The sequence below is a fragment of the Marmota flaviventris genome, chromosome 17 (genome assembly GCF_047511675.1).
Source record: "Marmota flaviventris isolate mMarFla1 chromosome 17, mMarFla1.hap1, whole genome shotgun sequence".
Classification (NCBI taxonomy): Eukaryota; Metazoa; Chordata; class Mammalia; order Rodentia; family Sciuridae; genus Marmota; species Marmota flaviventris.
This window is the reverse complement of record NC_092514.1, coordinates 44,068,204-44,089,952: the sequence shown is the minus strand read 5'-3', so window position 1 is coordinate 44,089,952 and position 21,749 is coordinate 44,068,204. Positions and strand designations below refer to the sequence as shown.

At 38.0% G+C, this 21,749-nt stretch overlaps 1 protein-coding gene and 1 pseudogene across 19 annotated transcripts in view; both read right to left on the bottom strand.

Annotated features, from left to right (window-relative positions):
* Window positions 1-15,835, bottom strand: part of Trim37 (tripartite motif containing 37) — a 260,965-nt gene extending 245,130 nt beyond the window's left edge. For 10 of the 19 annotated variants that reach the window (XR_011704893.1, XM_071603120.1, XM_071603118.1 and 7 more), the window contains exons 1-4: window positions 15,406-15,834; window positions 13,098-13,199; window positions 7,040-7,080; window positions 4,699-4,815 (exon numbers count right to left, since the gene is read on the bottom strand). Coding sequence is in view for 17 of the 19 variants with exons in the window: in XM_071603120.1 (XP_071459221.1) it covers window positions 4,699-4,815; window positions 7,040-7,080; window positions 13,098-13,199; window positions 15,406-15,426 (281 nt within the window). In the remaining 2 variants the exon portion in view is untranslated. Of the gene's footprint in view, window positions 1-4,698; window positions 4,816-7,039; window positions 7,081-13,097; window positions 13,200-15,405 lie in introns of all 19 variants that reach the window. The other 9 variants (XR_011704892.1, XM_071603113.1, XM_071603112.1 and 6 more) reach the window with 2 other exon arrangements.
* LOC114104298 (U6 spliceosomal RNA) lies at window positions 3,255-3,350 on the bottom strand (annotated as a pseudogene).
* Window positions 15,836-21,749: the final 5,914 nt, after the last annotated feature.

Below are 21,749 nucleotides of genomic sequence, written 5' to 3'. Positions count from 1 at the left end.
CATAAACAAAAACATAAAATGTATTCTAGGGCTTCAGTGAATTAAACTAAAGAATTATATGTGTAGAAAATTTTTATTAATGTTTTCATTAATTTAGATTACAAACGTATATACTGAAGATTTCTTTCTAAATAAAGCAAAAATTCAGCTCCATTTCCTAACATCACTACAGGTGATAAGTGCTACCCTACATTACATTTTGATCTACACATACATAAACACATAGGCTTGCACGTTTTCTACATGTGGTCAATGATAATCAAGACATCATTAACTGCACATTTAATACCAGATCCTCATGGAAAATAAACACCAAATTTTACTTTTTTTTATTAAACCAGCTATCCACAAGCAAAATAATTAAGTTATATTTGGTTAAAGAAGGAACTGTCCCCCAAAATTCATATGTTGAAGCCTTAACTTCCAATGTAACCATATTTAGAGATAGGACCCTTACAAAAGAAGTAACTAAGGTGACAACATGAGGTCATAAAGAGGAGATCCAATCCAATAGGACTAATGTCCTTATAAGAAGAGGAAGAGACACCAACACTGCACACATACACAACAAAAAACTATGCAATAACAGAAGCAGCAGCAATCCTTTACAAGTCAAAGAAAGAGGCCTCACCAGAAATCAAACCCGCCAGCACTTTGGATTTCTAGACTGCAGAACTGTGAGAAAATAAATTTCTATTGTTTAAGCCACCCAGTCAGTGATACTGTTATGACAGCCCTACTAGAGTAATAACAGACTCTTATATCAGATTTTAAAAAAAAAGAAAAGAAGAAAAAAGAAAAGACTATAAAAAGGGATCAGAAACTTAAATATAAAACCAAAACTATAAAACTCTCAGAGTAAAACACAAAGTGGAAAAGTTTCATGAAACTGGATTTGGCAATGACTTCTTGGATATCACACCAAAAACTCAAGTAACAAAGGTAAAACTTCTGAGCATCAAAAGTCACAAACTGGGCACAGTGGTGCACATCTGTAACCCAGCAATATGGAAGGCTGAGGCAGGAGGATCACAAGTTTGAGGCCAGTTTGAACACCTGCCTCAAAATAAAATAACAATGGCTAAAGATGTAACTCAGTGCTTGCTTGGCAAATACAAGGTCATTCAATACAAATTCATTCAATTCCCAGCACACACAAAAAAATTTTTTTAAATGTCACTTACAAAGTGACCTACAAATGTCACTACAGGTTGTCACCTACAAAATAGAAAAAAATCTGATAAGGGTTCAATTACCAGAATAAATAACAGTAACCCCACAAATAAACAGATTTAAAAATAAAGAACATGAATATGTATTTCTCCAAAGAAAATATACAAATGGCCAACAAGCATATGAAAAGATGCTCATCGCTACTAATCAATAGGGAAATGCAAATCAAAACCTTCCATCCATTAGGATGATGATATCAAAAAACTAATAACAAAAATTCCTTCAAGCAATGGCCAAGAGGTGGAGAAACTAAAACCCTTATTGCACTACTGGCAGGACTGTAAAATGGTGTGGTTGCCATAGAAATAGTACAGAGGTCTCTCAAAAAGTAAAATAAAAAAAAAATTGGGATGTAGCTCAACAGTGGAACACTTGTCTAACATACTTAAGCCCTAAACTTGATCCATAGCATCACCACCAAAAAGAAAATATAATTACTAGATGAACATGGTGGCACATGACTATAATCAGTGACTTGAGAGGAAAAAGCAGGAGAACTGCCACCCTCAGCAATTTAGCAAGGACCTCAGCAACTTCCTTGTCTCAAGAACAAAAAAAAAAAAAAAAAAAAGGCTGGGGCTACAGTGGTAAAGCATCCTGTGGTTCAATCCCCAGTATCAAAAAAAGAAAAAATAGAATTACTACATGACTTAGTAATTTCAATTCTGAGTATATACCAAAAACATATGAAAGCAGAGTCTTGAAAACATGAACACCAAATTCATAGAAGCATTATTCATAATATCCAAGATTTTACAAATTTATAATAGCAAATAAGAAAAGAAGCAGCATATTAGATTCTATCTGAAGCTTACATAAAGGTTTTTGTGGGGTTTAGTTTTTTAAATAACAGCCATCCTAAAGGATAAAAATTTGAGTTGCATTTCCTTACTGATTAGTAATGATGAGCTTTTGCAATGTGGGCCATTTATCAGAACAATTCTTTTTTTTTTTTTTTGGTGATGGGGGGCTGACGGGGTAGGTGGAGGTGGGGTGAGGGGGGTGGGTACCAGGGATTGAACTCAGGGGCACTTAACCACTGAGCCACATTCCCAGCCCTATTTTGTATTTTAGTTAGACATAAGGTCTCACTGAGTTGCTTAGCGCCTCCTGGTTGCTGAGGCTAGCTTTGAACTCAATCCTCCTGTCTCAGTCTCTAGGGCCACTGGGTAGAACAATTCTTAATTAGTAGTCTGTACATACTTGCAGCAAACCAAGGGGGCCAGGAGGCATCAAGTACCAAAAAAGAGATTGGCAGATTAGTAAATTGTAGCAATTCCAATCCTTTTAATTTTTATTTTTATGTATTTATTGGTTCCAAGGATTGAATTCAAAGGGTACTTTACCACTGAGCCACATTCCCAGCCCTTTTTATTTTTTGAGACACTGTCTCATTAAACTGCTTAGGGCCTTGCTAAATTGTTGAGGCTGACTTTGAACTTGTGATCCTCCTGCCTTAGCCTCCCAAGTCTCTGAGATTACAGGCATGTGCTACTGTGCACACCTCCATTCCTTTTATGGAGGATCCAGTAAGAGAGGTCCAAGAAAAGGTAAAGGGTGTTTCCAAACAGTGACACCTGAAATCCCAGAATACCCATATGTTTACTTATGAAATTTGTTATAAAGAAAATTAAAGATTAAATCATTAGTTTTAGTGTGACATCTTTAATACTAGAAATAACAGAAAGCCTCAAGAGTCCAGTTTAAACATGCATGGTGGCATACATCCCAGTTACTTGGGAGGCTGAGGCTGGGGAATTACAAGTTGGAGGCCAGGCTGGGCAACTCAATAAGATTGCTCAAAAAAAAAAGTTCCAGCTTAACTAGTAGAGTAATAGTAGAAACACCAGGTTTTATTTCTGATTATGAATTATCATTAACATTTTAAGCCTCTTCCATTTCTACAGTTCTGGCTTATCATAATGAAGGAACACATAAGATTTTTTTTTATAATGACCCTTGATGTTTCAACTTCTTGCTTTAACATGTTGTGCATCTATAGAAAGAGACATGTCTTTATTTTTAATATGGAATGCTTCATGAATTTGCATATCATCCTGTGCTAATCTTCTCTGTATCATTTCAATTTCAAGTGTACATGCTGCAGACGCAAGCACTTTGTTTTTAAACATTCAACATTACTGGAATCTCTGCTAATTTAAGTTATTATTAATTGCCTTCCAATTAACTATATAGTTTCTTAATCTATAAAACAGATTACTGCTATATTACTAGGTCTTTCTTCTCATTTTCTGTTCCTCATATCCCTGAAAATATGATCAAAATAGTTAATCATGTACCAAAAGACCATTCTTGTCCCTCAAAGTTTCTGCTCCCACGGCAGTGTCCAACAACTTATCACTATATTAAGGTTCTGTTCTGTTCCATTAAATAGTTAAACAGAAATCATGTATCATTTGCATTTGTATCCCCATAATCTAGTACCTACATACGTAAGTGTATACATAGCATGAAATAAATGGTTTAAAAAAAACAACAAAAGGGGTTGGGGTTGTGACTCAGCGGTACAGCGCTCGTCTAGCACGTGCAAGGTGCAGGGTTCGATCCTCAGCACCACATAAAAAATAAATAAATAAAATAAAGGCATTGTGTCCATTTACAAATAAAAAAAATTTAAAAAATAAAACATAATAAGCATGAATCATTACTCAGCTGGGCATGGTGGTACATGCATATAATCCCAACTACTTGCAAAGCTGAACTAGAAGGATGGCAAGTTTGAAGCCAGCATGGGTAAATTAGCAAGACCCTATCACAAAATAAGAGCCAGAGAACTGTGGTAGAGTGCTTGCCCAGTATGCACAAGGCTCTAGGTTCAATATCCAGTACCAAAAACAAAGAAAGAATGAATCGTTTTAAATACCTTCAGAAAAATGAAAGCATTAGAAAATTAAGAAATGCTGGGGGCTGGGGATGTGGCTCAAGCGGTAGCATGCCCACCTGGCATGCGTGTGGCCCAGGTTCGATCCTCAGCACCACGTACAAACAAAGATGTTGTGTCTGCCGAAAAAAACTAAAATAAATAAATATTTAAAAAAAAAAAAGAAAATTAAGAAATGCTAAATTTCTCAATTATAAATGATTAACAGTGAAATATTAATATAATTGTATCATTAGGGTTCAGTTTAGTGGCAGAGTGTGTGCTTCTTGACACACAAAGCCCCCAAGTTCAATCCCCAGCAACACACACAAACAAACAAACAAACAAAAAAAAAAAGTAAAAACCACGTCATTAAAATAGTACATGGAGAGGCTGGGGTTATGGCTCAGCAGTAGAGCGCTCGCCTCACGTGTGCGAGGCCCTGGATTCGATCCTCAGCACCACATAAAAATAAATAAATAAAATAAAGATATTGTGTCCATCTACAACTAAAAAATAAAAATTTAAAAAAATAGTACATGGCAAAATCTATTAGATACTGAACAAGAAAACTGAGAATATACTTGTCTTTTTCATTTTCTTCATGTTTGGTGAGACTGCAGAGCTGAAGAGTATCAAGCTGTTGTGTAACTTCTTCGGCCCAACGACAATTTACTAGTTCTCGAAGCTGGAGAGGAGCACTGCAGAGAAAATCCATACACATATTCTGAGAAAAATGAGATTATTTTCTGAAATAAACACATTCCTCAAAACAGAGCTCACAATCACACTCATACCACAATACTATTAAAGACAATGAAAAAATGCTTTCAACTTATATTCACATTAATACAACATATATTAAAAACAAAAAATACTGATAATTCAGATTATGAACTGAATTTTCAACTCCTTAGTCTAAAGTTGTACAGTCCAAAATGACAGCCACAGGGAATACTATTTGATGGTAGAGCTTAATGGTACAATGCATGTGACAGCATGTGCGAGACCCTGGATTTGATCTGCACCACCACCGATATAAAACAAAAAATGATAGCCACTAGTCACATGTGACTATCTTACTTAAATTTTTAAAGAATAAAATGGCACGGGCTGGGGTTGTGGCTCAATGGTAGAGCACTCGCCTAGCACTCATGAGGCACTGGTTCAATCCTCAGCACCACATAAAAATAAAGGTTATCGTGTCCACCTACAACTAAAAAAAAAAAAAAAAATTAAAAACAAGAATAAAATTTCATTACACAGACAAACAAGACACATTTCAAGTGCTCAAGAGCCACATGAAGCTACCATATTGAATAGTGTAAATAGAGAACATTTCCATCATCACAGGACGTTTCATTTAATAGTGCTGGTTTTCTCACAAACTCATGTGAGAAAAGTAAATAATCCTGGAGGAAACAAGGGCAAAAGATGGCACTCTGCCACCATTATTTGAAATAACCAGAAGTTGAAACAAATTAAATGTTTCTCAATATGGGCATAAATAAATAAAACTACATAGTTACAGAGGGAAATATTATTCAAACATTTTTGTGTCTTTTGGTGAGGGGTACCAGAGATTGAACCCAGAGGCACTTAACCACTGAGTTAAGTCATATCTGCAGCCTTTTTATTTTTTTATTTTGAGACAGGGTCTTGCTAAGTTGCTCAGGGCCTCACTAAGTTGCTGAGGAAGGCCTCAAATTTGTGATCCTCCTGCCTCAGCCTCTCAAGTTGCTGGGATTACAGGTATGTGCCACTGTGTTTACTCAAGCTTTTTTAAAAAAATGACACACACATACATACAATCAAGGAAAGATATCTACCATTTTTATTAACAGTATTGTATCTGTGTAGTGTAACAAAAAGCATAAGGATATGTTATCAGTATATACAAAAAAAAGTGTGTAGAAAAACAGATACCATACTAGGTATGGTGGTACACATTTACAATCCCAGCTACTCAAGAGGCCTAGCCTCTACAATTTAGGGACAGCCTGTCTCAAAATAAAAACTACCTGGGGCGCACCTATAATCCCAGCAGCTCAACAGGCTGAGACAGGAGGATCACAAGTTCAAAGCCCAGCCCCAAGAACTTACCGAGTCCCTAAGCAACTTAGCAGAACCTGTCTCTAATAAATACAAAAAAGGGCTGGGATGTGGCCAAGTACACCTGAAATCCTCAGTGCCACCCCCCCTTCACCCTGCCACCACAAAAATAACTAGAAATGTAGTCCAATGGTAGAGTGCCACTGGGTTCAATCCCTAACACTACAAAGAAGAAAAAGAATAGATACTACACATAACAATTTCTTCTGAAAATATTTTGTGAAAACATAGGATTTAAAATAGTACAACCAGAAGACTTTCCCCCACCCCGTATGGGGTTGAACCCAGGGGTGGGCTATTTTTTAGTTACATCCCCAGTCCTTTTTTTTCCCCCATTTTTGTGGAGAGGGGGTCCCAGATGGAGACAGGATCTCACCGAATTGCTGAGGCTGGCCTCAAATTTGTCATCCTCCTGACTTAGCCTCTCAAGTTGCTAGGATTACACATATGTGCCATGATACCCCATAGAACCTAAAGCCTTTTCATATTAATATTTATCGTGAATATTTTTAAACCAAAAATATGTAAACTTTTATTTAAATTATAAATAGCTAAGAAGTCACATGATAATTTTCTATGAGAGGCAGGGGTACAACATGCCAAGTAATGTAATACATACTATATAATCTTAAGTCAGGGAAATTAGTGTTTCATTTCTTTTTAGACATAATACTTATTTTCTCTTCAAACATATTAATGAGAAGTACAGTAAATTGCAAAGAAAATTTTGCCTTTATGAATCCTGAGGCACACTTTAACCCTGTAATCTTACTCTTTTTTAGGATTCACAAATGATTGTAGCAAAGTACTTACCGACAATGAGGACACTGAGCTCTCTGCTCTGTCAGCCAGCGCTAAAGAGGTAGAAGAATTAGATTTTGATTGTAAAAACACCATTAATTTATATATATATTCAGTATTTATAAATCAAATTTAATGAGTTTGTCTCATGATTTTCCCCTTCATTTTATTTACAACACTTTATTATGATTATTTGTTGTTCTCCTTACACTGCTACATTATAATCTTATTAAAGGTTCAAATTATGATAGGGAATAACCTCACCATATTCTTTAATATGGTCAAAACATTGGGCTGGAGTTGTAGCTCAGTAGTAGAGTGCTTGCCTGGCATGTGTGAGGCACCACATGTAAATAAATAAAATAAAGGTCCATTGACAAGTAAAAAAAAGAACTAAAAACAGGCTGATTGCTGCAATACATGCCACTCTTGGCATCATATTTTTGTATCTGTTTATAATCCCAGCAGAATATCCTTTGCTTATGGTCCATAAATCCTTCCTGCCAGCCAGGTGTGGTGGCACACTACTGTATTCCCATCTACTCTGGTGGCTGAGGCAGGAGGATCACAAGTTCAAGGCCAGCCAAGACAACTTAGCGGATCCTGACCTCAAAATTTTTAAAAAGTGAAAAAGAGCTGGGAGGTAGCTCAATAATAAATAGAGTGCTCTTGGGTTCAATCCCCAAACAACTACTGCCATACATTTCACATGCATATACAAACTGAGCCGAGTGTGGTGGCACATGTAATCCCAGAGGCTTGGGAGGTGGAGGTAGGAGCATCAAGAGTTCAAAGCCAGCCTCAGCAACTCAGCAAGGAGGCCCTATGCAACTCAGTCAGACTCCTGTCTCTAAATAAAATAAAAAATAGGGCTGAGGATGTGGCTTAGTGGTAAAGAGCCTCTGGGTTCAATCCCCAGTCCAAAAGAAACACCAACACATGTACATCCCAGGAGAGTAAGCTTTTCCTTCTCTGAATATTAGTGGCATTTTTACCTTCTATTCATGACCCTATCACAAAATAAATATGGCAATTTTATTATTTTGAGAAAAAAATAATGAAATTCAGAGATAGAAAGTAGAACAGTAGTTACCAAGGAATTGGAGAGAGGAATAATGAGAAGTAATTGTTTAGTGGGTATAATATTTGAATTTGGGATGATGAAAAAAGTAGTGGAGATCGACAGTGGTGACAGCTGCATAATATAATGTACTTAATACCACAGAACTGTACACTTAGAAATAATTAAGCACCCCTTTAATCCAAGTGGCTCAGGAGGCTGAGGCAGGAGAATTCCAAGTTCAAGGCCAGCCTCAGCACTTAGTGAGGCTCTAAGCAACTTAGCAAGACCCTGTCTCAAAATAAAAAATAAAAAGGGCTGGGGATGTGGCTCAGTAGTTAAGCGTCCCTGGATTCAATCCCCAGTACCAAAAAAAATAAAAGTTAAAATGGAGAGTTTTACATTATTTAAATCTTACCACAATTTTTAAAAAGTCAAGCAAAGAATTACCGTATGACCCAGATATTCCACTACTAGGTACATAATCAAAAGAAATGAAAACAGGGACACAGATACTTATACACCTATGACTATTCAATAGCCAAAAGGTGAAAACAACCCAAGAGTCAATCAACCAACAAAAACAAATACATGAATTGCAGTATACATATGCAATGGAAGATTATTCAGCCATAAAAAAGAATGACATTGACACATGCTGCCTGAATGAACCTTGGACACATGCTAAATAAAACAAAACTCAAATACAGTATGATTTCACTCACATGAAATATTTAGATAAGTAAATTCAGAGAGACAGATTAGAGGTCACCATGGACTGGGGGAAGGGAGAAATGGAGAATTATTGCTTAATAGGTAAAGACTTTGAGGCAATGAAAGTTTTAGAAATGATGATATGGTTGTACAACATTGCAAATATAATTAATGACACAAGTGAACAATATGGATAAAATGGCAAATTTTGGTATATTTATTGCCACAAAGAGGAGTATAAAGTGTTTGTACAGACACTGGAAAGATCATCACTCAAGAGAAATACTAACTAAAACCACAATGAGATACTGTTATACACACTAGAACAGCTAAAACTCAAAAAAAAGTGAACATACCAAGTACTAGCATTAATTTGGAGGAAAAAGAACTCTCATACATTCCTGGTTTAAAATGTAAAATGATTCAACTACAGTTTGGCAATTTAGTTAAAAAGTTAAACACACATCTACTAATATGATCTAGCCATTCTATAACTATTTATCCAAGCAAAAATAAAGCTTCAGTTCTTCAAAGACTTGTACACAAATATTCATAGGAGCTTTTCATGTAATAGCAAAAAACAATACCACATGTCCATCAACAGGTGGATAGCAAATCATGGCATATGCATGCAGTGAAACACTATTCAGCAATAAAAAGGACTACTACTGATAAAACGTAGATAAAGCTCAAAATAATTTTTTTATTTCACTTCTGTCTTTTTTTATTTTTATTTATTTATTGATTGATTGATTGTGGTGCTGGGAATTAAACCCAGGGCCTTATGCATGCAAGGCAAACACTCTAGCAACTGAGCTATCTCCCCAGCCCCTCAAAATAATTTTACCAAGTGAAAATAGTCAAACACATAACAGTAACAGTACACTATATTGTATTATTTCATTTGTATAAAATTCCAAAAAAAACTTATCTATAGAGCATAAACCAAGTTGGTGGTTTCCTGGTAACTACAAGAGGGAAGGCACAAGAAAATTTGGGGGAATAATAGGTATATTCAATAACCCGAATACAGTGATAGTTTTACAAGTATATACTTATATCAAAACGTATTCAACTGAAAGAAAACATCAAAATGTATATTTTAAACAATTCTACCTAATAAAAATGACTAGCAAAATAAAAACAAAATGAAGTCAATAATTATAAGCAATACTACCAATGCTAAAAATCAAGGGGGTCAAAAAAAGTTGGATGAGAAAGATGGTATCAAAAAAAAAAAAAAAGGGAGACGATACAAATAGAAAAAGATGAAAAAAAACAGGTGTAGCTGGATGAGTAAGAGAGACCTTGCCTGAAAATACATCCAATGTTCCCACCTTTTAATGTGGAAACCAACCCATGGGTTGAGCACTGGCATGGAGATGAGTACAGTCCTGGTCTGTCACCAAACTACTGGCTGATTTTAGACACATCTATTCCTAAATCTGGACCTTGTACATAAAACACATGCCTAGAAATTCAGAAGGCTGAGGGAGGAGGATGGAAGCCAGCCTCAGTAATTTAGCAAGACCTGCTCAAAATAAAATAAAAAAGGCTATGGTGTGGCTCAGTGGTAGAAGGCCTCTGGGTTCAATTCCCAGTATGGGGCAGGGGTAGGAGGGAGCATGGACCTTTGTTTTATTCAGTGGCACAAATATCTGTACCATCAGTCAAATTTCCATGATCAATAAACAAAGATGGAATGGGGGAAAAGGAAACACTGTTGGTTACAATTTGGTGAAGACTTGCTCCAGTCATTAAATCAAATTCCTCCAGCATTGTTAATTCTTCTCTAATGATTCAGTGGTAGCAAGATACAAATTAAGCAAAAACACTGACTACCAACATCCCCCTTCAACAGTGCCTTATTTTTTTCTTATATTACATTTGTCCTAAAAGGTTTTTTTGGTACTGGGGATTGAACTCGGGGGCACTCAACCACTGAGTCACATCCCCAGCCCTATTTTGTATTTTATTTAGAGACAGGGGTCTCACTGAGTTGCCTAGAGCCTCACTTTTGCTGAGGCTGGCTTTGAACTCTCAATATTCCTGCCTTGGCCTCCTGAGCCACTGGGATTATAGGTATGCACCACTGCAAGTGGCCTCTCCTGAAAGTTTTTTAATGTTTGCTTTTTCTCTTCCCACTCTCTCCCATCAGGTTTTCATCCTCACTATTCCACTAAGTCTTCACCAGGTCACCAATAACCTATCCATTTTGAAATCCAATGACTGATTCCCAAGTCAGAACCATAAAACACAACTAAAGAGATTAGGCTCTTGCTTGGTCTCTTTTGCTCACCTCCTCCTGACCTCTAAATGGTTAGAATGCCCCAGAGTTCAGACCTAAATTCTGTTCCCACAGGAGATAATTTGAGTGTTCCCATCTAGTTTCTCCATTTTAAATACAATCTAAATGCTGATTATATTGGTCTCTCTAACCTCCCCTTACTCAAGACTTACTTTTGCCAGGCATGGTGGTGCACACCTATAATCCCAGCACCTTGGGAGGTGGACACAGGAGGATCACAAATTTGAGACAGCCAATTTCAGAATAAAAAATAAAAAAAGAATTGAGATGTAACTCAGTGGTAGAGCATCCCTGGGTTCAATCCCCAGTACTGAGGGAGGGGGGAAAACAAGTCAAAGCTGAAGGAATAGATCTAGGACCCATATACAGTGGATAACAAAAACCTGCAAAAATTAATCATTTCCCAAAGTAGACACATTTTTCCAGAAACCTCAGAATAGAGAAAGCCAGCATCAATATATAAGAAATGAATGTACATTCCTGTAATTCCAGCAACTTGGGAGGCTAAGGCAAGTTTGAAGCAAATCTCAGCAACTTAGCAGACCCTATCTCAAAATTAAAATTAAAATGGCTAGGGGTGTATCTCAGAGTAGAGCAACACTGGGTTCAAATCCCAGTACCCAAAAAAAAGGCACTTAAGAGACAGGAGGAATGTAACAAAGAAAAAAAGATTCAAGGATGTATAAACTAATAATCAGAGATTATAAGCATACAAGACCTTCATTAAAAGGAACTGAGTCCAGATTTACACTCTACCAATTAATGAGCTATGGTGATGGAGGTATATCACTTAACCTCTCAGGCTACAGTTCCACTATTTATAAAACAAATGCTATGTGTATTGGTTGATGTTTTAACAACCAGAAGGATATAATACCTTACAAGTGGATGATGCTTTATAATCTCTGAATTTCTTTTAGCTTTATCCATTTAATGCCTAACTACCCTGTGAGGCAGATTGTGTTATCTGAATCCTATAGCTGAGGAAACAAGGCTAATAGATTTAATTCTCTCCTTTTATCAGTGTGAGAACATCATATGTAACCTAGCTCTACTAGAAGCACATGGTGTAGAGGCAAAGGACAGACTCTAAAGTCTTATTGGGTTCAAACCTAGGTCCAACATTTGCTGTATGTGTGACTGGAAGAAAATTATTGAAGTGGTACAAATATTATTCTTGACAAAGGGATATTTATCTTTTTTAGGAAAGAATAAGGAAACAAATTTTCAGGTGAAGAGCACATTAGAAGGCTTTGATTTTCTCAGTAAAGGAATATCTCAAGAGTAATGTGAGCAAGACATTTTTCAACTGTGCTCTGCAAATGTCTTCCTGGATCCCCACAATCAAAATAAGTTCTTCTGTTTTATATCTTGAGCTTTCCCACAATTTTAAGGGATTCCCTTGTATTCAAGTGATAGTTACCCCCGCCCCGCCCCACCCCACCCCACCCCGCCCCGCCCTGGTACTATGCTACCTTCTTATTTTGAGACAGGTTCTCATTAAATTGTGGTGGTAGCCTTGAACTTGTGATCCTCATGCCTCAGCCTCCAGAGTCACTGGAATTATAGGTGTGCACCACTGCACTTAGCTTGTATTCAATTTTAAAACCACTAGATTATATCCATCTCTATGGTCTCTTGTAAGATTATAATGTGATTCTCTTAGATTTAAGCTCTTGCAAAAAAGGCACTTTGTCATTTATCTTAGTATTCCTCAACCCCAAACATAATGCAGGTAAACAGTTTACAAGTATTTGTTAAATGTATAGAGAAGTTAATAATTTAAATATATTAAAATTACAGTGAACTTTATTTCCAGAAGCACTATTTATCTCCATACAAATTGGCGGTATATTAAAGAATCTTCATTTAAAAGACATTTTTTAAAAGGACTCAAAATGTAAAATAAGAAAAAAGACATGGAAATGGTTGATCCTTACAGAAGATCATACATAAACTGAACGCATTTAAAAAGAAATACAACTTACCCTAATACAGCTGAAACAACAAAGCTTGGAGCAATGAGGACACAGGCGAGCATCCCGCAATTTTTCCATACAAATGAAGCATCGGAAAACCTCAGCAATGCTCTTAAAATAATAAAAAAGACATAAAATCCCAAGATAAGACTACTGAATCAAAAGTTTAAAACATGCTAAAAATAATTCACTGAACATTTACATTTATTCTGAGCTAACACCTTAGTTTTAACTATATTCCCAATCAGAAATTAGCTAGTCAAGGCTCAGGGTGCCTCAGAATACCTCCTGGAAATTGGGGGTCGGGGAATTGTGTTTTTTTTTTTTTTAAGCTTGACAATGAATCTGTTCTAAGGAAAATGTATGAAATGCAAAGATTATCTACAAATGTTTTCAACAAAGCATTAACAATAATGGCAAGAATCTAGATATAGCCCCAGTGTCCAAATATTAAGTAAATTATAGTAATTATAGGACAGAGTCACTAAAAACATTTCTTGATTGATGGACAAGGTGGTCCACCCAGCTTCTTGGGAGGCTGAGACACAAGAATCAAAAGTTCAAGGCCAGGCTGGACAATTTAGCAAGACCCTCTCAAAAAAGGGATAAGGAGTATAGCTCAGTGGTAGAGTCCCCGGAGGTTTAACCCCCAGTACCACAAAATAAATTTTAAAAAAAAATACAGAGTAAGGGAGAATTTAGTATGTGGCTCAGGGGTACAGCACTTGCCTAGCATGTGCTAGACCCTAGTTTAAATCCCTAGTACTGCAAAAAGAAAAACAAGTGTGTTTGATTTAATGATACAGAAAAAATGCTAATGATCTATCATGCTAAAAAAAAAAAAAAAAAAAGCAGTCTGTGTGGCTAAATGTACAATATTGTTTATTTTTTCTGCAGTTTCCCAAAAGAGAAATTGGTTTTATAATTAAGAAGACAAATACTGCCAAGCACAGTGGTGCAGGTCTGTAATCCCAGCGACTCATGAGGCTGGAGGAGGAGGAGGATTGCAAGTTCAAGGCCAGTCTTGGCAATTTAGTGAAACCCTAAGCAGCTTGGAGAGATCCTGTCTCAAAAAAAAAAAAAAAATGTATAAGGGCTGGGGATGTAGCTTAGTGATAAAATGCCCCTTGGTTCAATCTCCAGTGCCAAAAAAAAAAAGGAAAACATTTTAGAAAAACATGAATCCCATTGGCAGTGTATTTTGATCCAGAAATAAACTAATTCATAATCCAGAAATATGATTTTCTGTCCTGACACTGTGACCAACTAACTATTTAAGACTGAGAATCTACCCCCTACTGAAAATTACAGTGGCAACTCTTTGGGGCCTTAGAAAAAAACAACTTGTAAATTGAATGCTATTATCTTTGCAAACCTCAGTTGAATCAATTTAGGAAGCAACTGACAAAACAAGAAAACGCATAAAATGGCTTTTTTTGTTTGTTTGTTTGACTGACATTTAATTTTATTCCATTTCGGAAGAACTGAACTCTCCTAAAACAAGGAAATTTTACAAAACTTTTATAATACTTTCACTTGGGGAATTAAGGAGAAAATTACTCATGAGTTTAACCATAAACGCAGGAATAGAACTTGTAAGATGCAGACTTTTAGCTCACTGGGGGTGGTCAAAAAGATCACTAGAAGAACTAGTTTCAAGTGGAGGGGTCCAAAATACAGTTACCCTTATCAAGAAGCAAGGATTTCTTATTTCAGTATTTGAAAGGTTCGAAATTAGGCAATCATTATGTAATTATGCCCATGGTAATTGTGCCCATGAGGACTTATGAAAATATCCCAACCATGTGAAATCACAACTTACAAGAATCAGATATGAAAGTCTGTTCTAGATGCTACGGTCAAATAAGACAGTACGATATATCTCAATCTAGGAAAGGCAGAAGCCTGCGAAATCTAACACAGGGAGGGAAAAATGATTATCCATTCGGAGCGAGATGTGGATGCGCTCTCAAGTACAAGTAGTAGTGGCGAGTAGCAAGGCACGTCTATCTGATGAATTTGCAGTTTTGTTCTGCACAGGTTGTATTTTGCAAATAACTCGGTGGCGATAAGTACAGGTGCCGAGATATCCTGAAAACACCAGAATACGCAGCACCTGACTGCGGAACAGTCTTGAGTAAGAGAAACCCAAAGGGTTACAGAACGAGCACCGGGCCAGCGCTCCACGCAGCGGCAACCACCGCAAGGGCTAGGGGGACGCCTACCAGAAGGATGTCGAGGGAATGGCGCCCCGAATAAAATACGCTCACAAAGTGGCGGGGGAGACTAACCACCATCCTCCACAACCCCCCCTCACCTCCACACTCTGTTCATCCATTGCCTCCGGCTCTCGGCGGGGCCCCCGGCGACCCGCGGAGTCCGTGGTTTGCCCTGTTAGGCGCTGACCCGAGGTCGCCAGGTCAAATCACCAAGAACAGCCTGGGCCCGCGTCAGGGGGCTCCGACAACTACCCAACATGCGCGCCCCATCGCTTCAGGTTCTGTACGGGCTACCCCCATTTCGCCATTTTTATCCGCGAGCCCGCCTTGGGGCACAGAGGTAGAGCGAGCGGTGGCCAGAGCTCCTTCCTCCCGCCTCACCCGCCAGCGAGGGACAGCAAGAGCGCCTCGGCCCACGTGACGCGGGCGCGAGCGTATCTGAACTGCCACTGGACCCCGGAGGGCGCTGGTCACAGGCGAAGAAGGCGCCGCAGCGAATTCGCAAACACCAACGGTAACCAGGGCAGCTAGAGCGCGGCAGCCAGGGCAGACGCCATACGCATGCGTCCAGAACGGGAGAGGAGGAGAAGCGGGCGCGTAGTTCCCGCGGTGCGGAGGCGTACACGAGACTTGACTAGTAGCTGCCGCAGGGTTGCATGCCTTGGGCCGCAAGCTGGCGCACGTCGCCGTAACTCATAGCTTCGCCTGGCTCCGCCCGGCTTCAGAGGGGCGGTGCCGCACTAGCCTCAAAAGTTAGCGCGCCAAAAACTAGAGCTACCTGGGGTGATTGTGGAAAACGCTGACTTCAAAGCCATACCCCAAGGTATTCTGACTCCTACTAGATTGTTGGGTGGGTAAGGAAATCGGCATTTTCAGGAACCACTCGCGGTGACCCGCTGCAGATGGTCTGTGGTCAACACCTTTAGAAATCCTCGAATGGAGAATTCCTGGTTAGTAGTTCTTTCTCTGAGAGGAAGCGATTCAAAGACTACCTTTCCGCCTAGCCCAGTGGAATTGGCAAAGCTCCAGTTTGTGAATACTGGAGTGGTGTTTCTCATTTCGCTGGTTGGAGGACAGACCACGAATAAAGACACCTGACCAAACACCCCAGGCTTCCTTTCTTGCCAATTGAGTTGAGCTGTCGCCCTGTAACTACTGAAAAGGATCTCAGCTGTATTCACCTTTCCTATACGTGGGATCTACTTTCTACATTTTCCTGCCAGAAGAGACACGTGTATTGCAGAAATTTGTGAGTCAATGTACATACATAAAATTCCTACTTTGAACCTCATTTTTCCTTTCCGGTTTATTGCACACAGCTATTTATTAGTACCACAATTTAGAGTATGCATGTAGGGAATTAATAACCTTGAATATGGGTTAGGGTTGTGGTTCAGTGGTGGAGTGCTTGCCTACCATGTGAGGCACTGGGTTCGATCCTCAGCACCACATTAAAAAAAATAAAAATAAAGTTATTGTCCACAAAATAAGTGGACAAATTAAAAAAAAAACCTAGAATACCACACGTTCAGATTTAAAGGAGTAGAGAACAACAAGGTTTTAAATGGCATGATCCACAGACAAGATATGATTAATCTGGGAATGAAAATGCTTTCACTAAAAAGAAAGTGATGGTTGCACAATGCTATACTAAAAGGTCCACTTTTCATTTTTTAATTGTTATGTGAATTCTACTTCAATTTTAAAATTTTTTTGAGCACCAAGGGGTGGTATCCCAGGCCTGTAATCCTAATAGCTCGGAGGCACAGACAGGTGGATCACAAGTTTGAGGCTAGCTTCAGCAATTTAGCAAGGCCTTAGGCTACTTAGTGAGACCCTGTCTCAAAAAAAAAAAAAAAGGTATGGGGATATAGCTCATTGGTAAAGCATCCCTGAGTTAAATCCCCCCAGTGTATGTATGTATGTGTGTGTGTGTGTGTGTGTGTGTGTTGTATATATATATTAAAACATTGTGACAGTACAGTACTTGGGATTCCAAGATTAATGAGAAGTGGTTATTGCTCCTAAAGGACAGTACAGCAGACAAATAAGACAAACTACAATACATGATAAACACTAAAATAAGTTATTATATACTTGCCCAAGAAATTAAAAAATGTTTAAGGATTTATTGCACTAGTTCAAAATAATGAAAATTTAGAAAAACCTGGAAAATTAGGGCCCTTAGGTTATAAGCATGAAGTCTGATTCTAACTAAATTGAGCAAAGAAAAAAATTAGTAGTCAGAATGCTTTAAAGTTCATCTGCCAAGCACTGGGGTTGGGGAGCCTGTTACCTGTTCTGTCAGAGTCCCTAAAGGCTGGCTGTGCTCCCCTCTCCACAACATAAATCCCCTAACTGCTATTGTATAACTTGTTACATAGCTTAAATGTCTCTCAACAAGGAAGTAATCAAAATCATGGTACATCCATTTAACAGTTGTTAAAAAGAATGGTAGATGTGTGATATGTGACATGACAAAAACATTTACAATGAAAAAGAAATTAGCCAAGTGTGTTGGTTTACACATTTGGGAGACTGAGGCAGTAGGATCACAAGTTTAAGGTCTGCCCCAGTAATTTAGTGAGGCCCTGAGCAACTTAGACCATGTCTCAAAATAAAAAGTTAAAAGGACTTGGGGATGTAGCTCAGTGGTAAAGAACCCCTGGGTTCAATCCCCAGTATTCTGCCTGGCTCCATGGAGGTGGGGGGGAAAAAAACTAAAAATAGCTGCAGTACAATGTATGTTTATCAACCTGTTTTGTAAAACAAAAATAATTTTGTAAAAATCTAAATACATGTAGAAATGGTTGAAGAAATTGTACATTATTTTTGGAGAACAGGCATTTTTATACTTTTAATATGTTAAACATTTATTACTTATAACATATATAAAAACACTATAGCCACATAGGAGAAAAGTATAATCTAGATGACAAATGATATCTAAATTAGCATAGTAAGAATGAAGATAAAGGGCTGGGGTTGTGGCTCATTGGTAGAGCACTTGCCTAGCACGCGCGAGGACCTGGGTTCGATCCTCAGCACCACATAAAAATAAATAAACAGGGCTGGGGTTGTGGCTCAGTGGTAGTGCGCTTGCCTAGCATTTGTGAGGCACTGAGTTCGATTCTCAGCACAACATACAAATACTTAAAATAAAGATCCATCAACAACTTTAAAAATATTTAAAATAAATACATAAACAAAGTAAAGGTATTGTGTACAACTAAAAAATAAATTAAAAAAAAGAATGAAGATAAAGTGGAAGTTGGATATTATTAACAATTCAGAAAAAGAACTGTAGGTTTTATTGACTAAGAAGATAATCTTAGTTGTACAGATTTCAATTTCAGCTAACAGAAGAGTGGTCATTAACAAAATAATATGCATTCTGAACATCTTCAATTTGAATCTTCAGGGAGAGAATTTATTGGCAGTATGAATATAGAGCAAGCAGAAGTTATATTTAGGAGTCACCCATAGAGGCTTGAGGCTTGGGAAACAAAAAAATATATTGAAGCAGGGCATACTGGCAGACACCAGTAATCTCAGCTACTTGGGAAGCTAAAGCAGGAGGACCACAAATTTGAGACCTGCCCAGGAAAGTAAGGGAGACACTGTCTACAAAAAAAAAAAAAAAAAAAAAGCTGGGGATGTAGTTCAGTGGTAGAATGATTGTCTAAGCATGCCTGAGGTCCTAGATTCAATCCCTAGTATAGTATTAAAACCAAAGGTTAAAATATATATATGAGAGAGAGAGAGAGAGAAATGCAGCAAGAACAATTTTAAGGAGACTGAGGGTTCCACTGCGCGACCAGCACGCTGTCTTCATACAAGTGGTTAGAAGCAGTAGAAGTTAACTAGTGAGATCAAAATAAACACACAAACTCAATTTACCTTTTTTCTTTGACCAGGTCTGAGACAGCTCTCCCCTCTGGCTCCTGCCTAGAGCCACCCTGTGGGGCAGCAAGGTTTACACAGACTAGCAGGAGAGAGAGAGAGAGCAAGCCAGGGAGTGGCCTTTTATTGGGGAACAAGAAATTCAGGGGAAAATTCCTTCCAATGAAGGTCAAGGGAGACGGCATTCCAAGGTCAGTGTCAGTCACACCCCAACACGGATGGGCTCTGGCACGTAGAGAGGGTGGGGATTAGTTCCAACACAGTTTAGCCAGACCACCTCACACCCAATCAGGGAAGTGCCCAATCACGTGCGAGAATGGCTTCCCACAGAGGGTCAAAACTACCATTTAGAAAACAACTATAAAGGAAATCATAGAAGAAAAGCAGCATAATCTAGTTTTTTTCCTGGACTGTAAGCAAAACCACTTCAATACTAAAAAGAATTCGTTATGACCTCTTTATGATACTACCATTTCTTGAACACCACGGATTAACATCAGAACTCAGAGTCATTCCATGACAAGATGAGATAACATTAATTGCCTGAATTCTGAAGAAAATTAATACCTGATACTAAGGTATAACTTTTCTCTGTAATTAAAAAGATTAAAATATTAAAAATAGACCAGACAATTTTAATGCAGCTATTCTCCCAACCTGTTTGTCAGCTGTTTTAAATTGTCAATTGGAAAATGCTGACAATGAATTTTAAAATCATATAAAAGTATAATTCTATAACCTGCAGATACCTTCCATGCATTTTTGCATTTTTCCCAGCATTTTCAATGCCTAGCTTTTATTATACACACACACACACACACACACACAATTTATTTAAGGCTTACTAAATACAGTACCAAAACTTATGGTTAAAATTTTTTTTTTTAATATTTATTTTTTAGTTTTCAGCAGATACAACATCTTTATTTGTATGTGGTGCTGAGGATCGAACCCGGGCTGCACACATGCCAGGCGAGCACGCTACTGCTTGAGCCACATCCCCAGCCCCTGGTTAAATTTTTCAATATCTTATTATCCTTCCAACTAGTCTCACACTGAAAAATTAATTGATTTGGTCAGGGTCACAGCTAGAATTTAAAAATCTAGTACAGTAGTCATCCTCCCTGCCAAGGTGGACGCCTCAAATTACAGATAATACCAAATTCTATATATACTATTTTTTCCTATGTCCTGATGCATTGCATCACCGCTTTGATAGTTAATTTTAGGCAACCTGACTGGATTAAGGAATACATATAGACTAAGGGTGTTTTCATAAGAGATTAGCATGTGAGTCTGGGTGAACAAAGTGAAGATCTTCCTTCATTGTAGATGAGCACCATCCTACTGGCTGGAGGCCAAGATAGACAAATACAGAAAGTGAATTAGTCCCTGTACCCAAGAACTGGGATAGACTCTTCTCCTGCCTTGGATATCACAATGCTAAGCTTTTCGACCTCTGGAGTTCAGAACTTATCCCAGCAACTCTCTACCTCTAGGTTCCCAGACTTTTAGCCTTTTAGGAATTAAACCAGCTTCTCTGTTTTTTAGATAGCCTAATATAAAACTTCTCAGACACCACACATCATGAGTCAATTATCCTAAGAAATCTCCTCTGTACATCTATATGCATATCCTGTTGGTTCTCTCTCTTTGGAGAACCCTAATACAAATGTGTGATCAGAATGTTCAATCTGATAACCCAGATGGCTATTGAATGACTAAGATAGGTAGTTTATACAACGTGAATACACACAACAAAGGGATGCAGATGGCACAAGATTTATCACATGAGCCAGAATAATGTGAAACTTAAAACTTACAAATTTTTTATATCCAGAATTTGACAGTTATTATTTTTGGACTGCAGTTGACCACAGTTAACTAAAACCATGGAAAACAAAACTGTAGCTAAAAGGGTTAACTACTGTACTTATATCTCAGGTGTGACTCCAAAGCCCAATCTTTTTTTTCCTTTACTTTTATTTATTTATTTATATGTGATGCTGAGGATCAAACCCAGTGCCTCACACATGCTAAGCAAGTGTTCAGCAACTGAGATACAGCCCCAGCCCCCAAAGCCCAATATTAACTATAAAACTGCAGTACCTGTTTCTCTTCTCCCCAATTTGGCATAGCTTCAGCATTTCCATAATAATTTCTTGACTATTCAATAATCTTATTATATAGATATACCATGATTTATTTTCCTATTCACCTACTACTAGCCAGATATACATATGTATTTATTAAGGATAAACCCAGAGCCTCACACATGGTAAGTATATGCACTACCACTGGGCTATACCTTCTATCCCACAATTTTTTTTTTTTTTTGGGGGGGGGGGTCCCAGGGATTGAACTCAGGGGCACTTGACCACTGAGTCATATCCCAGCCATGTTTTTTTTATTTTTATTTTTATTTAGAGACAGGATCTCACTGAGTTGTTTAGTGCCTCATTTTTTGCTGAGGCTGGCTTTGAACTCGCGTTCCTCCTGCCTCAGTCTCCAAGCCGCTGGGATTATAGATGTGCGCCAG